The sequence below is a fragment of the Ailuropoda melanoleuca genome, chromosome 13, assembly GCF_002007445.2.
Source record: "Ailuropoda melanoleuca isolate Jingjing chromosome 13, ASM200744v2, whole genome shotgun sequence".
In the NCBI taxonomy this organism is placed as follows: domain Eukaryota; kingdom Metazoa; phylum Chordata; class Mammalia; order Carnivora; family Ursidae; genus Ailuropoda; species Ailuropoda melanoleuca.
This window is the reverse complement of record NC_048230.1, coordinates 89,217,612-89,235,209: the sequence shown is the minus strand read 5'-3', so window position 1 is coordinate 89,235,209 and position 17,598 is coordinate 89,217,612. Positions and strand designations below refer to the sequence as shown.

At 38.4% G+C, this 17,598-nt stretch overlaps 1 protein-coding gene across 5 annotated transcripts in view; it reads right to left on the bottom strand.

Annotated features, from left to right (window-relative positions):
* CFAP61 (cilia and flagella associated protein 61) overlaps positions 1–17,598 on the bottom strand; it is a 293,467-nt gene that overhangs the window by 171,419 nt on the left and 104,450 nt on the right. For all 5 annotated transcript variants that reach the window (XM_011225478.3, XM_034641778.1, XM_034641779.1 and 2 more), the window contains 2 exons: positions 5,047–5,173; positions 1,768–1,845 (listed from right to left, as the gene is read on the bottom strand). In XM_011225478.3, coding sequence (XP_011223780.1) covers positions 1,768–1,845; positions 5,047–5,173 — 205 coding nt within the window. The remainder of the gene's footprint in view (positions 1–1,767; positions 1,846–5,046; positions 5,174–17,598) is intronic.

Genomic DNA, 17,598 nt, shown 5'->3' with positions numbered 1-17,598 from the left:
AACACTACTACTCAATGGTATTCTAAACATACAATAAAACTGGAAAAAGAAATAAAATATAAACATTTTAAAAAGGATATGTGGCAGATTCTATTTTCCAAAGATGGCTACAAGAGTAATTTGCATCCCACATGCTCTTTGGTAGACAGACTTTGCCACACCCATATCAAGAAGTGGGGTCCATTTCTCCAACCCTGGAATCTGAGCATGCTCTGTAATGGCTTTGGCCAACAGAATATGGTAGAAATGAGGCTGTACCAGAAAAGAGAATGAATTGAAAACTCTCAGAGCTAATAAGAGACTTCCAAAAGGTGGCTGGATATAAGGTCACAATACAAAAATGAGTATTGTTCTCACATACGAAAATAAACTTTAGAAAGTACGGTGAAAAGGAAAAGTATCTAATCACAATACCCAGAAAAATATAAAACAAGTAAAAATAAATCATAAATGTCCAGGACTGTGTCAGTTAGGGTCTCAGCAGGAAACTCATGGTATCTTCAAATTAGGATAACTGGAGGTGGGTTTAACAAAGAGACTATTTACAAGGAGGGGCAGGGGATAGGGAAACCAGTAAGGATAGTGTAGCAGCAACTGCAAGCTATCACCACCCTAGGTGGGTGGCATGGGAGGTACTAGTTACTAGAAACCAAATTGAGAGGGTCCTGGAGAAGAGACCACCTTGAAAAGGTCAGGAAACTCAATGGAGATACCAGCTAGCTCAAGGCATCCCAACCTCACTCTCTTCCCTTCCTCTCCTTAGGGTTCCCCATTGGCCAAACCCAATTAGAGGCTGAGGATTGAAGGCACCCATGATGCTGACCACCAGGTCAGGCTCCCTGGGACAGAACAGGGCAGACAGTAAACCTATACAGGCAAACAAAATATCTGGCACAAGAAACCTGTATGCTAAAAGCCACAAAACTTTATTGAAGAACCCAAGAGAATTCAACACCACCACCACCAATACAGGAAGCCATGTTCCTAGAAAGTCTCAGTATTTTAATTGTTGATTTGGCCTAAATTGTTCTATAAAAACCATGAAGGAGCAAATAAGTTCATAATAAGTATTATAAGGCTTATCTGGAGGAGTAATATCTAATTAAAAACAAGAGAATTTATAAAAAAAAAAAAAGACAAATGAGAAAAGACTGCCCTACCAGATAACAAAGTATGATAATACAGCAGATAACAAATAAATCCATGGAATGGAACAGAACAGAGGGTTTAAAAATAGACCCAGGAACATGGAAATTTAATCATGTAAAGGTGGCATTTTAAATCAGCAGGAAAAGAATGACCTATTCAGCCATAAATATTTAGGAAGAACTGGCTGTATATTAGGAAAAAAATAAAATTACTTGTCCAGTTGGCCACACACACACAGAGAGTGTTATTTAAGTGCAAGAAAGACTGTAGGAAGGGATTGATGCCTAACTATTGATAGTAGTAATCCTTTGGGGGAGAGAAGTAAGACCTTTTTTTTTTTTTTTTTTTTTGGTGGTCCTGATGGAAGGTTATTTGAACTTTTAAAAATGTGAATGTTTTCATGTATTCTCTGTAATATTTTAAACTGAAAAAGAAATGGGAAATCAAAGTCAACCAAGTGGGATGCAAGTAGGTGATGATTTATATCCTTCCAAAAAAATGTATAGCCTTCAAAAAAAGGCATTCATATTAAATACACAAAAGTGAAAAAGAGGCATTGTATGCTAATTCATGATATAAAAGGGCACAGAGGAAATCAATGTCTATTTCACAATTTACCATTTCATCTCTGATCACTGCAATGCCAACTATTTGTTCTGCAACTTCAGCTACAAATGCCTTCATTGGTGTTCCATCCTGAAAAGATAAGCATGTATTTTAAGGCCTTTAAAAATATAACTATCAAGGTTTCTGTAAGCAGTTAGTAGTGGGCCTTAAGCACGGTCACATAACGACAATGTCAGAGCCAACATCCATCAGTACTTACCTTTGGACCATGTACTAAGTTAAATGTCTTCCCTATGTTCACTGAATCCTCACTCCTACAAGGTAAATATTATCACTACCTCTATTTCACTTACAAGAAAATAAGGCTTGGGGGGGTTGAGGAACATGTCAAGATTTCCAGCTAGTAAGGGATGAATCTGTGATTCAAAACCACAGTCCCTTTGACTTTGAATCCATTTTCTTTAGCTCTACATCAGTGGTTCAAAAATTGTGATCTCAGGACCCCTATTCCCTGAGGACTCTCCAAAGAGCATGGGGTATGTGCGTAATAGATACCTATCAGTAGTTTCTGTATTAGAAATTAAAACTGAGAAAAATTTTAATTTGTTTATTCATTTGTGTTTAATTTACTAATTAAAACAAAATTTAAAATTTGACAAAAATATTTAGAGAGGAAAGTAGCATTGTTTTATATTTTTGCAAATCTCTTTAATGCCTGGCTTTAATGGAAGACAGCTGGATGCTCATATCTGCTTCTGCATTCAATCTGTTGCAATATGTTATTTTGGTTGAAATATATGAAAAAAATCTGTCTTCACAAAGATACAGAGTTGGAAAACAGAAAGTATTTAAATAATCTTTTCAGATAATTATGGATATTCTCTTCTGATGTTCCACCAAAACTCAACAAGTGGTACTGTTTTAAAGATGAGCTGCAGTGTGGAATCTGAAACCATATCAATAAATTGGTATATGTTGTTACATTAAAACTCATCTGTCTATTCTGTTGTTTGAATGAATCTTTCACTTAGCGTGATTTTGTAAGATCATGTTTTATCTAGAACATACTGGTTCCCCAAACTTACACAGATTTTCCAAATGTTAACCTATGACAAAATATCAAAGCATCACATTTGGTAATATCACCACCAGCCTCATCAGAACAAATTCTAAGTTTTTGGAAGTTGTCAAGCTCATGAGAAGAGGTACTGATTTTCCAAAATTCTAATTTTTTATTGAAAGCTTGGATTTTATCAGAGGGAACAAACACTGTCACTTGTTTTCTTAGAGTGACAGCCTCACTTCATTCATTTTTAAGAAAACGTCTGCCAACTCTCCAAGACCGAATAACCATATTTTGCCTGCCAGCTGTTCTATCAAGTAAAAATGTGTTCCATGAGCACGGTGGATGGTTCAGCGTGAAGATCAAATATTTGCAGAAATGCTTTCTCTGGAAACAACCAGTAACTTTAGTCTACAGCAGAAGAGCTTTATGTGCACCTCTCTTTTTGCCACAACAGAATACTGAAAATACATGTATCTAAGGATTGAAGTTTAATAGAGTTAATAATTTTTACTGCTTCAAGTGAAACTGGCTTTTCCTTTTCTTTTTTTTTAATTGAAATTTATATAGAGATACCTGTAGACTCACAAACAATTGCAAAAAATAATACAGAGAAATTCCTTGTACACACTGCCCAGTATCCCGTCATGGTAATGTTCTGCAAAACTCAAGTATAATATGACAAGCAGGGAATGCACATTGATGTGATTGTGTGCATGTGTGTCAAGTTCTACACAGTTTTATCCCCTGTAGAGGTTCATGTATCCACCACCACAGTCAAGAGACTGAATGGTTCCAACACAAAGATCCCTTGGGTTTTCCTACAATAACCATACCCATCTAGTCCCTGCTCTCCTCTCATCATTAACCTCTGGCAACAAATAATCTCTTCTTTATTTCTAAAAGTGTATTATTTCAAAAATGTCAAATAAGTGGAATTATACAGTATGTAACCTTTAGGGTTTGGCTTCCCTCCCCCGCTGCCCCCCAACTCAGCACAATTCTCTGCAGATTCATCCAAGTTGATGTATGCATCAACAATTCGTTCCTTTGTATTGCTAAGTATTACTCCACGGCACGAATGTACCACAGTTTACCCATTCACCCGCTGAAGGACATCTGGGCCGATCCTGACTGCTAATGAACATTCATGTACAAGTCTTCATTTCTCTGGGATAAATGCCCAGGAGTGCAATTACTAGGTTGTATGATTGTTGCACTGAGGTTTTTGAAGAAACAGCCAAATTGTCTTCCAGAGCAATGGTATTATTTTACATTTCCACTGGCAACATACAAATGATCCTATTTCCCTGCATCCTCGCCAGCATTTAGGGGTGCCCCTCCTTGTGTTTTAGCCTGTCTGTTGATGGGCAATGCTATCTTCACTAGACTCTCTTTTCCTATTATTACTATGAGTGAATGGAGATGAAATCTGGTGCCCACTGCCTTGATCCACACTGAGGCTCCCAAGGTTCTGCCCACCATTACGTTTGCACCATCAGTGTGAATATCAATACACTGGAAAAGGAAAATAGTTTCTTATTCTTATTACAAAAATAGTTTTTACTTCGCAGACCGCCCCCCCCCCCAAATTATGCCTCAGAGACCTCTATGACTCCTTAAAACTCACTTGAGAAAGCAGTATAAACATTAGGACCACTGCTAGTTTGTCCTTTGCCAGGGCAAAAGTATAGTATAGTTACTATCCTAGAAAGAGAACCCAACACTTGTCGTACAGGTGTTTGACAGCATATCCATTACCCGAGAATGTAGGCAGCTCAACAAAAACATCTAGACAGAATCACCAACCAGTAGGGTCAAATGGGGTCCCACTGTCCTACGTCTGATATCCAGTGTTGCTAGGTGAGCACCAGGGACACACAGATTCTTAAGCTACCATTCCCTAACCTCAGTCAGATCTACCTATTCTAAGCCCTGAGATCTATCCTGTTTCAGGATACTTGTCTGGATCAAGTCCAGATTTTTCATGCCTGTGATAAGGATTTAGAATATCTGATCAGCACCCCGCCTTGGGGATACCAGTGAAGAGAACAACCTCATATCCTTAAACCCCAGTCTCCTTTGCTTTTCTTTTCTTGCTGCCATGTTCCAACCTCTGCCACTTCCCACCACTGTACAATTCTCCAACTATCTCCAACTGAGATCCCAGGAAACTTGGATTCAAGGTTCAAGGTTGAACCTGCATAGGTCATAATGGCCCATATCACAAGGAAAAGGAAGCCAATCTGGTCATAGAAGGTACTTACATGGTGTCTGCGGGCCTTACTGTATTGCTTTAAATCCTCCAATATACTTTTATTCAGCATGAGTGTGCTAACAAGATTTTCAACACCAGGAGTATCCAACGAAGTGGCTAATCTTATGTTAATGGACCTGGATGAGGAGAGATACTTTTTTAGGTTAAAGTACTAAAATATGTATTTCCCCCAAATGAAGACAAAATTATAAATATCACATATACACAAAATAATATCCTGTAATATATATAATATATATATATATAAAACATTAGGGTTTGATTAATTATAGAAGTAACTCATTCATTCTAGAAAACCTATACAACACATTCAGAATAAGTTAAAAATCACTGACATTTTCATTAACCAGAGAATACAAAGTTACACGCTAAATGCATTTCATGTCAAATGTGCAGAAAGATGGGGTGGTCCAAGATGGAGACATAGGAAAATCCTGATTCATCTCTTCCCACAGACACACCAAATCTACAGCTACATATGGAATAATTCTCTCTGAAAACGACCTCAAAACTAGCTGAATGGTTCCTTGACAACAACCAATAAAGGGGCTACATCAAAATGGTAGGAGAGGCAGAAACGCAGTATTGCTGAAAACCTCTCCTTGGCACGGTGACCCACGATTGGGAGAGATTTCATGAATGTGGAGCTTCTCCTTGAGGGGTGAGGGGTTAGTGCCCCACATCAGCTAGCCCAATCCTTGGGACCTGCACCGAAGAGATGAACCCCCAAAACACCTGTCTTTGAAAACCATTGGGGTTTTTACCTGTAGAGACCTGAAGGGCTGAAGGGACCTAAATGTACAGCTCTTGAAAGGGTCACATGCGGACTCACTCACCCTGGGGCCCAGTGTAAAGCAGCAGTTTGAAAACTACCTACACTATATGTAAAGGAGATTCATTTGCTAATCTTAAAGCATCTGCTGAAGCGGGAAGGAGCCTGTTGGAACTCTCTCCAGGGACAGAGACCCTGGAAGTTGTCATTTTTGTGCTCCCCCTTTACTTTGCTAGTGCTAAGAGGCACACACAGTCCCTGCACTATTCCACTGCCCCACTAAAACCAGCAGGCACCTGTGGTCCTGTGCTTTCCTGTGCCCACTAATGCCAGCAGGCATACCCCAGCCCTGCACTTTCCCGCTGCCTTGCTAAAACTCTCAGGCATGCGCAGTGCACATAGGGGTATCTCCTTGATCACCTGGCTCTGGTAGCCAGGAAGGGTTGTGTTCTTGGGTCCCATGGAACTGTAACAATCACAGAGACGGTTCTTGGCAGGCTACCACTCCCAGGGCAGTGCACAGATGCTGGACTGGAACACACCCCAGTCTTTCTGTGAAAAAGACCTATGTACTTGTCCTGGAGCTCCAGCTTGAGGGCAGGCCTCAGATTCACCTCACATCTAGCAGCTATGGAGTATTCTCAGAGAAAGTAGGCCAGGGAATGCCAGCTTTGTGCTCTCCCTCAGCCTTGCTACAGCTTGCCAGCAACTCCCAGAAAAGAGCTTATACACTAATTTGAAGCCCCAATTTTTATAAATGTCACCCAAGAGACACCTCCACATTACCTGTTCTGGAGGCCAGCAGGATTTATGATTGCAGTCCCACAGAATTGCATATATTTGCATACTTTGAAAGGGGCTGCTTAAGGGTCTCCTTGAGGGTCTGGCTTCCAATCAGCCTGAAGGTTGGCAATGAATGAATTCTCCCTTCGAAACACTGACAGGCTTTTGGCACACTCTCAACAACTGGGACATATCAAGAATAAATCAGGCTGCTTAGACAATCACAAAGGGTCGAGAGACAACCAAGAGCTAGGGTAAGGTTAAACAATAGGTTCCTCCCCTACACAAAGTCACTCCTTCAAGACTGGGAAAGGTAGCTGTTTTGCCTAGACAACAGAAACAAACACAGACAGAGTCAAGTAAAATGAGTAAACAGGAATATGTCTCAGATGAAAGAACAAGACAAAACCTCAGAAAAACTCTTAATGAAATGAAGATATGTAACTTACCTGAGTAAGAGTTCGAAGTAGTGGTCATAAAGATGCTCACCAAACTTAGGAGAAGTGTGAATGACCACAGTGAGAACTTCAACAGAGATAGGCAATATAAGAAAGTACCAAACAGAAGTCACAGAGCTGCAGTATACAATAACTGACCTGAAAAATACACTAGAGGGTCTCACCAGCAGACTAGATGAAGCAGAAGAAAGAATGAGTAATGTAGAAGACAGGGCAGTGGAACTCACCCACACACAGCAGTGAAGAGAAAAAAGAACGTAAAAAGTGAAGACAGCTTAAGGGACCCATCGGACAACAGCAAACAGAATAACATTTGCACTATAGGAGTCCCAGAAGAAACAAGAAAGAGAATGGGGCAAAAAGCTTATTTGAAGAAACAATGGCTGAGAACTTTCCTAACCTAAAGGAAACAGACATCCAAATCCAGGAAGCACAGGATGTTCCAAATCAGATGAACTCAAAAAGATCTGCACTAATACACATTAAAATTAGAATGCCAAAAGTTAAAGATACAGAGAGAATCTTAAAAGCAGCAAGAGAAAAACAACTTGTTATGTGCAAGGGAACCACCCTAGGACAATTAGTAGATTTTTCAGCAGAATCTTTACAGGCCAGAAGAGAGTGACAGGATACATGCAAAATGCTGAAACCAAGAAACCTCTGCTCACCAAGGCTATCACTCAGGATTGAGAGACAAAGAATTTCCCAGACAAGCAAAAGCTAAAGGAATTCATCACCACTAAACTGGCCTTACAAGAAATATAATAAAGCATACTAATAAGCAACAAGGAAACACATGAAAGTAAAAATCTCACTGGTAAAGGTAAATATATAGCAAAGGTAGGGGATTAATCATTTATAAAGCTAGTATGAAGGCTAGAAAGCAAAAGTAGTAAAAATAATGATAACTTCACTGATTAGTTAAGGGATACACAAAATAAGATGTAAAATGTGACATCAAAAACAAAACATGGGGGTGGAGGGAATAAAAATGTAGACCTTTAGAATGCGTTAAACTAAGCCTCTATGAACTTAAAATAGACTATTTTATATTATATATATATACATATATATAACTGGTGCCCCTTCTTTTCAGCTTAAAGGAGTCCCTTTACATCTTGCCTATAAGAGACTCACTTCAGAAGGACATACACAAACTGAAAGTGAAAGGTAGAAAAAGATGTTCCATGAAAATAGAAACAAAAAAAAGCTGGGGTTATATCAGGCAAAGCTATAGCTATATCAGACAAAACAGGCTTTAAAACAAAAACTGTAATAAAAGACAAAGAAGTACATTAAATAATGATAAAGGGGCCAATCTAACAAGAGGATATAACATTTGTAAATATTTATGCACCTAACATAGACGCACCTAAATGGGAGAAATTTAGTACAATATATTAATAGCAGGGGACTTTAATATCTCACTGCATTAGTGGATAGATCATCTGGACAGAAAATAAAAAAGGAAACATCAGCATTAAATGACTTCTTAGACCAGATGGACTTAATATCATGGAACATTCTCCAGGACAGATCGTACGGTCGGCCACAAAATAAATTTAAATAAAGTTAAGAAGATTGAAATCATATCAAACATCTTTCCAACCACAATGGTATGAAACAAGAAAGTCAGTACAAGAAGAAAACTGGAAAAATCACTAATACATGCAGATCACACAACATGCTGCTGAACAACTAATCAATCAACAAATAAACCAAAGGACAAGCCAAAAACTACGTCGAGGCAAATGAAAATGGAAATACACCACACCTAAATCTATGGGGTGCAGCAAAAGCATTCCAAGAGGAAGTTCATAGCGATAAAGGCCTAACTCAAGAAACAGGAAAAATCCCAAATAAACAATCTCATTTACACCTAAAGGAACCAGAAGAACAAATGAAGCCCGAAGTATATAGAAGAAAGGAAATAACAAAGATCAGAACAGAAATAAATGAAATAGAGACTGGTTCTTTGAAGAGATAAACAAAACTGAAAAACCCTTAGCTGGACTCCCCAGGAAAAAAGAGAGGGCTCAAACAAACAAAATCAGAAACGAAAGAGGAGTTACAACTGATACTGAAGAGATACAAAGAATCATAAGGGATTACTGTGAATAATTACATGCCAACAAATTGGACAACCTAGAAGAAATGGATAAATTATTAGAAACATACACTCTTCCAAGACCGGATCATGAAGGAATAGAAAATCTGAACAGACTGATTACTAGTAAGGAAACTGAATCAGTGATTTAAAAAAACAAAAACAAAAAGTCTCCCAAAAAACAAAAGCCAAGGACCAGAGAGCTTCACTGGTGAACTGTACCAAACATTCAAAGAAGATTTAATACCAATCCTTGCAAAGCAAACAATCAACAAAACTAAAAGGTAGCCTACAGAATGGGAGAAGATATTTGCAAATGACTTATCTGATAAAGGGTTAGTATCCAAAATCTATAAAGAACTCATCAAACTCAACAACAAAAAACAAATAATTCAGTTAAGAGATGGGCAGAAGATATGAGTAAACATTTTTCCAAAGAAGATATCCAAATGGCCAACAGACACATGAAAAATGCTCAACATCACTCATCATCAGGGAAATAAAAATCAAAACCACAATGAGATACCACCTCATACCTGTCAGAGTGGCTAAAATTAACACAGGAAACAACAGATGTTGGCGAGGATGTGGAGAAAGGGGAAACTTGGTGGGAATGCAAAGCGGTGCAGCCACAATGGAAAACAGTCTGGAGGTTCCTCAAAAAGTTAAAAATAGAGCTACCCTATGATCCAGCAATTGTACTACTAGGTATTTATCCAAAGGATACAAACATACTGATTCAAAGGGGCACATGCACCCAGATATTTATAGCAGCATTATCAACCACAATTATGGAAAGAGCCCAAATGTCCATCAACTGATGAATGGATAAAGATGCGATACACACACACACACACACACACACACATACATATATATATATATACATAAACACACACAATGGAATGTTACTCAGCCATCAAAAAGAATGAAACCTTGCCATTTGCAATGATATGGATGGAGCAAGAGTATATTATGCTAAGCAAAATAGAGAAAGACAAATACCATATGATTTCACTCATGTGGAATTTAAGAAGCAAAACAGATGAGCATAGGGGAAGAGGAAAAAAAGAGAGGGAAACAAACCATGAGATTCTTACCTATAGAGAACAAAGTGAGGATTGATCAAGGGGCAGTGGAGAGGGTATGGGATAAATTGATGATGGGTATTATGGAGCACCCTTGTGTTGCACACCAGATGTTATATGTAAGTCATGAATCACTAAATTCTACTCCTGAAACTGATATTACAATGTATGTTAACTAACTAGAATATAAATAAAAATTTGAAAGAAGAAAAAAAATAAAATTAAAAAAATTTTTAAAAAGTACCAATCCTCAAACTCTTCCAAAAAACTGAAGAAGACGGTATACTTACAAACTCATTTGAGGAGGCCAGCATTACCCTGATGCCAAAACTAGACAAAGACACCACAAAAAAAAAAAAAAAAGAAAAGAAAATTAAAGGCCAATATCCCTGATAAACATAGATGCAAAAATCCTCAACAAACTATTAGCAAACTGAATTTAACAATACATAGAGAGGATCATACACCATTATCTAGGGGGATTTATTCCAGAGATGCAAGAATGGTTCAATGTGCACAAATCAATCAATGTGATATACCACATTAAGAAAATGAAGGATAAAAATCATATAATCAGTTCAATAGATGCAGAAAAAGCATATGACAAAATTCAACATCCATTCATGATAAAAACTCTCCACAAAGTGGGCACAGGGAATGTATCTCAACATAATAAAGGCTAGATATGACAAATCCACAGCTACGATCATACTCAATGGTGAAAAATTGTCCTCTAAGATCAGGAACAAGACAAGAAAGCCTATACTCACCATTTTTATTAAATATAGTGCTGGAAGTCCTAGCCAGAGCAATTAGGCAAGAAGAAGAAATAAAAGACATCCAAACTGGAAAGAAAGAAGTGAAACTGCCACTATTTGCTAAAGACATGATTTTATATATGGAAAACCCAAAAGACTCCACCAAAAAACTGTTAGAACTAATAAGCAAATTCCATAAAGTTGCATGATACAAAATCAATACACAAAAATCTATTGCACTTCTATACACTAATAATGAACTATCAAAAAGAAAAATTAAGAAAACACCCCATTTACAATTGCATCAAAAGAATAAAATACCTAAAAATAAATTTAACCAAGGAAGTGAAAGACTTGCACACTGAAGATTATAATACATTTATGAAAGAAACTGAAGTCACAAATAAATGAGAAGATACTCCATGCTCAGGGTGGAAGACTCAATATTGTTCAAATGTCCGTGTTATCCAAAGCAATCTACAGATTCAATGCAAGCCCTACCAATATTCCAATGACATTTTCCTAGAAATAGAACAAATATTCCTCAAATTTGTATGGAACCACAAAAGACCCTAAATAGCCAAAGCAATCTTGAGGAAGAACAAAGTCAGAGGCATCATTCTCTCTGATTTCAAACTATATTACAAAGCTACAGTACTCATAAAAGTATAGTTATTGGCATAAAACAAACAGACAGATCAATAGAACAGAATAGTGAGCCCAGAAATAAACCCATGCTTACGTGGTCAATTAATATATGACAAAGGAGGCAAGAACATACAATGGGTAAAGAATAGTCTCTTTGATAAACAGTATTGAGAAAACTGGACAGCCACATGCAAAAGAATGAAATTAGACCACTATCTTACACCACACACAAAAATTAACACAAAATGCATTAAAGACTTTAATGTAAGACTTGGCAATGATTTTTTTGGAACTGAATACAAAAGCAAAGGCAACAAGTGCAAAAATAAACAAGTGGGACTACATCAAATTAAAAAGTTTCTGCAGAGCAAAGGAAATCACCAACAAAAGGACAGGCAACCTACTGAAGGGAGAAAATATTTGCAAATCATATATCTGATAAGGGGTTTATATTTAGAATGTATAAAGCAAAACAAGAGCAAATAAAAATCTGAATGAAAAATGGGCAGATTATCTGAATAGACATTTTTCCAAAGAAGATAGACAGATGACCAATAGACACAGCAAGTCAAAATCACAGTGAGATGTCACCTCACACTTGTTATAAGGGCTGTTATAAAAAAAAAAAAAAGAGGGGTGCCTGGGTGGCTCAGTCAGTTAAGCAGCTGCCTTTGGCTCAGGTCATGATCTCAGGGTCCTAGGATCGAGCCCTGCTTTGGGCTTCCTACTCAGCATGGAGTCTGCTTCTCCCTCTGCCTGCCTCTCCCCCTGCTTGTGCTCTCTCTGTGTGTCAAATAAATAAATTTTAAAAACCTTTAAAAAAAAGAAATAACAAGTGTTGGCAAAGTTGTAAAGAAACGGGATCTCTCATGCACTATTGGTGGGAATGTAAATTGATGCAGTTGCTATGGAAAAGAGTGTGGAGGTTCCTCAAAAAATTAAAAATAGAACTACATATAATCCAGCAACTCCATTTCTAGGTATTTATCCAAAGAAAATGAAAACATAAACTCAAAAAGATATGCACCCCTATGTTCATTACAGCATTATTTACAATAGTCAAGATATGGAAACAAGTATCCATCAATGGATGAATGAATAAAGAAGATGTGGTATATATATACAACGGAATACTACTCAGCCATAAAAAAGAATGTAATCTTGTCACTTGCAACAACATGGATGGATCTTGAGGGTATTATGCTAAGTGAAAGAAGTCAGAGAAAGACAAATATTGTATGATTTCACTTATATGTGGAATCTAAAAACCAAAACAAAGGGCAAAAAAAAAAAACAACACCTCACAGATGAGAACTGAATAATGGTTGCCAGAGGGGAGGGGGTTAGGAATTGGTAAAACGGGTGAAGGGTGTCAAGAGGTACAAACTTCCAGTTACAAAATAACAAAGTCACGGGCATGTAATGTGCAGCATTGTGACTATAGTCAACAATATTGTAGTGCATATTTAAAAGCTGAGAGAGTAAATCTGAAACATTCTGATCACAAGAAAAGAAATGTACTTCTGCATGGTGATGGATGGTAACTAGACTTACTGTGGTAATCATTTCACAGTGCATGCAAATACCGAATCATTATGTGGTACACTTGAAACTAAGACAATGTTACATCAATCATGTGTCAATAAAAAAGATGCTGGACATAAAAATTATAAGTAAATAGTTCAGCATCATGCTTGATTTCATATTTACTTCATACATAAAGCCAAATTTTTTTCCCAAATGTTTAAAGTATGTTAGGAAGTTGAGAAATTACATTGAACCTGGGCTAGCTTCATGAGTCTTAAAATTTTTAATGATTTAATATTTGATTTTGTGTTTTTACATGCAGTCAAGTAAGACAACAGAGCATGTCCAGGGGTTTGGAGCTGCAGCTCATGCATGGTACCCACCTCCCACCATATCTCCATGGGTCCTCTCCCACCTGTTTTCTGCCCCTGGCACCTTGGGCCCCACGGGGCCTCCCCATCCCTTCCCCATGAGTGCTGTGGCCCTCTGCCAGAGGTGACAAATGGGTTGCATTGGTGGGGGGAGACCCATTTTCAGCCATTATGTTCTACCCTCAGGAGGTCCTGGACATGGGCATGGGAAAGGTCAAGGACCAGGTATATACCCCATGAAGTCTCTAGTCAGAGCAAACTAGTGATCATCCCTGCCCAGGACATGTGGTGCCATGGGGTGTTCAGCTGGCAACTCAGTGCGGATCTCCTGTCTACTCCCAACCCAAGTATTTAGTGCATCCCAGTGCAGAGGCTACAAGCCACTGGACAATGCCTATTTGTCTCGGGTTGGAATGGTAAACCCATGGGAAGATGACTTCTCCATCTTATGCCAGAGTCCCACGTTGTCATCTCGTAATGAGTTCTGCGTACTATGTAGCTGGCCTTGCACTGAACACTCTCCAGTCATTAGGGTGTTATTTCTATATAGGAGAGTGTTCTTCCTCCTAGCATTAACAGAGTGAAAAAGTCTAACCTACTTAGCCTTTAGTGACTATTTTGTGCTTACATTTTAACACATGCTTCCATACTATGAACAAAGTAGCATATTTGCAAAGAACAATCTACATCTATAATTAACTGGTATAAAGATTAATAAAGATTAATATCACCTTAATAAGATAAATATTATGGGCGATTTTTAAGTGAAGGGTAAGAACTCTGTTCTGATATGGCCACCTTATGCCAAGATCTAATTCAGAAGGATTAAAGATCTAAATGTAAAAACAAGACCACAAAAATACTAGAAAAATACCCAAGGAAACAAAGAACATATGTCCACACAAAACCTTGTACCTGAATGTTCATAGCAGCATTATTCACAATAGTTTCAAAGGTCGAAAGAACCCACATGTCTATCAACTTCTGAAGGGACAAACAAAATGTGATCTATCTACAACGGAAGCATAATTCAGCCACAGAAAGAAACGTAGTACTGACATAGGCCACAACATGGAGGAATGTTATGCTAAGTGAAAGAAGCCACATCTCAAAGGCCATATATTGTATAATTCCATTTATACGAAATGTCCAGAACAGGCAAATTTATAGAGATAGAATGTAGATTTGCTACCACCAGAGTCTGGTCGGAAGGAGAGGATAGGAAATGACTGCTAATGGGTACTGGGTGTCCTTTTGGGTGATGACAATGTTTTGGAACCAGAGAGGAGCTCAATACATATCTGTGAAAGGAATGAATTATGCTGCTTGCATGCGGATGGCCAGAGAGTTTTCCCCATGCTTCTGTATATGATCAGGGCTACAAAAGAGTTACTAAGAGTGTTGTGGAACCAGGAGGGTGAACAAGGACATGACATTTTTTTCCACGTCTCTATCATGCTATCCTTTGCTTTCTGGGATATGGCATCTTCGTTCTGGCAAGGCTCAAAGCTAGGACCACATCATGTTCCACTCTGAAAGACCAGGGCTTGTCCTAGCCCACAGCAGTTCTCAATAACATTAGATGGAATATGAGGCTGGTTTACTGCCAAGGATCACAAAAACACACACATAATTTCTCCAGTTTGTCCATGAAAATGTACTGTTGATCAGAGGACACAACCAGTGTGTTGCACTGTGAGGCTCTCATCTCTGTTATTTATGTTTGTCAAAGAGGAACACCTCACCGTCTTCATGTGTTCCCAGACTTTCACAGGAGGAATGGGCAATGTGTTTCTGCACTACTCTGAAGCTACACGGTCCAATATGGGAGCCGCAAGCCTAACGTGGCTGCTGAGTAATTGACAGGTGGCATCTCTGAACTAAGATGTGCTGTATGTGTAACACGCCCACTGAATTCTGAAAACCTGGTACAAAGAATGTAAAGTATCTTAATGATACTTTTTATAGTGATAACATGTTGAAACAATAATATTTTGGATATAAGGGGTTAAACAATAAATATTACAATTAATGGCACCCACTTATTAATTTTTTAATTAATAGAGCTATCAGAACATTTAAAATTACATAGTGGCTCACCCTGTATTTCTATTGGACAAGGCTGTTCTCTGTTGCCTAGTGTTTGACTCTGAGAGCAATTTTTCCATTGTTTCTTGCTTAGCTTAAAAAGCCAAATTTAGGTCTATTCCATAGGTGACCTTTTCACCAGGAGCTTTAAGGCAAATGGCCTGTGTGTATATGATTGCTTACACATCAGGTGCTAGGGACTGCAGCTTGTTTGTTTTGCCTTTACCTGGAATGAGAGGCAGGGACCTGTGGCCAACAGACAGGAAGTACAAATGTGGCAGTAGTTACATGGCCAAATTGCTTTTATACTGCAATTGGCAGGAGCACCCAGAAAAAATAAAAAATGAATATACATAAGACCTAGTTTCTCAATTAAAATGTATTCCTTAAAAATCAATTATTAAGGTGGCTTTATTGAGAATGGTTCATTCAGTCATCAAAAATACTGATTAGGGGCACCTGGGTGGCACAGCGGTTAAGCATCTGCCTTTGGCTCAGGGCGTGATCCCGGCATTATGGGATCAAGCCCCACATCAGGCTCCTCTGCTGTGAGCCTGATTCTTTCTCTCCCACTCCCCCTGCTTGTGTTCCCTCTCTCGCTGGCTGTCTCTCTCTGTCAGGTAAATAAATAAAATCTTTAAAAAAAAAAAACTGATTAAATGGCTGCTGAATGCCCAGTGTGTTCTGGGTGTTGGGGATCTGCTGTGAGCCTGATTCTTTCTCTCCCACTCCCCCTGCTTGTGTTCCCTCTCTCGCTGGCTGTCTCTCTCTGTCAGGTAAATAAATAAAATCTTTAAAAAAAAAAAACTGATTAAATGGCTGCTGAATGCCCAGTGTGTTCTGGGTGTTGGGGATCTGCTGTGAGCCTGATTCTTTCTCTCCCACTCCCCCTGCTTGTGTTCCCTCTCTCGCTGGCTGTCTCTCTCTGTCAGGTAAATAAATAAAATCTTTAAAAAAAAAAAACTGATTAAATGGCTGCTGAATGCCCAGTGTGTTCTGGGTGTTGGGGATCTGCTGTGAGCCTGATTCTTTCTCTCCCACTCCCCCTGCTTGTGTTCCCTCTCTCGCTGGCTGTCTCTCTCTGTCAGGTAAATAAATAAAATCTTTAAAAAAAAAAAACTGATTAAATGGCTGCTGAATGCCCAGTGTGTTCTGGGTGTTGGGGATCTTGCTGTGAGCCTGATTCTTTCTCTCCCACTCCCCCTGCTTGTGTTCCCTCTCTCGCTGGCTGTCTCTCTCTGTCAGGTAAATAAATAAAATCTTTTAAAAAAAAAACTGATTAAATGGCTGCTGAATGCCCAGTGTGTTCTGGGTGTTGGGGATCCATCAGGTAACGGGACAGGCCACAATTCCTGCCCTTATGGAGCTGATCTTCTGTTGGATCCAGAAATATCTTCTGAGAAATAATTCTGAAATTCCTTTAAGTTTTAAATGATGTATATGAGGTTAGAAATGGACCAGGAGTTATGGAGAACTCAGCCTGTGTTTCAGTTACAGAAAGCCCTTTGAAAAATAAAACAACTTCAAAACGTAGTTATAAGGATGCTTAGTGTTTTATTCTCAACATGCGTGATCCTTAATTAAAATGAAATTATCTTAAAATACATATGGATGTAATACACACACGCACATACACACCAAAGAGGGATTGTATTTATTGTTGAATTAGCAAGCAACTATCTTTATTTCTTGCCATATTTTCATATAAATCTTTAGATTAAGAAAATTCATTGAGGGTTTATAAAATGATACCAAGAACTTCTGTGGAATGAACTTTTAATGGGCTAAGTAAATGTCCAAAAAGACAAAGTCTACGTTGATGTTTACATGTCAGAATTAGGCCCAATGGGACTGCAAAAGATGGTGGGTCCACTGGAGGTATCTAAATGTGGGCCTACTTTCACCTCTTCACAAGTCTCAAACAAGGAGTTTCTGATCTTC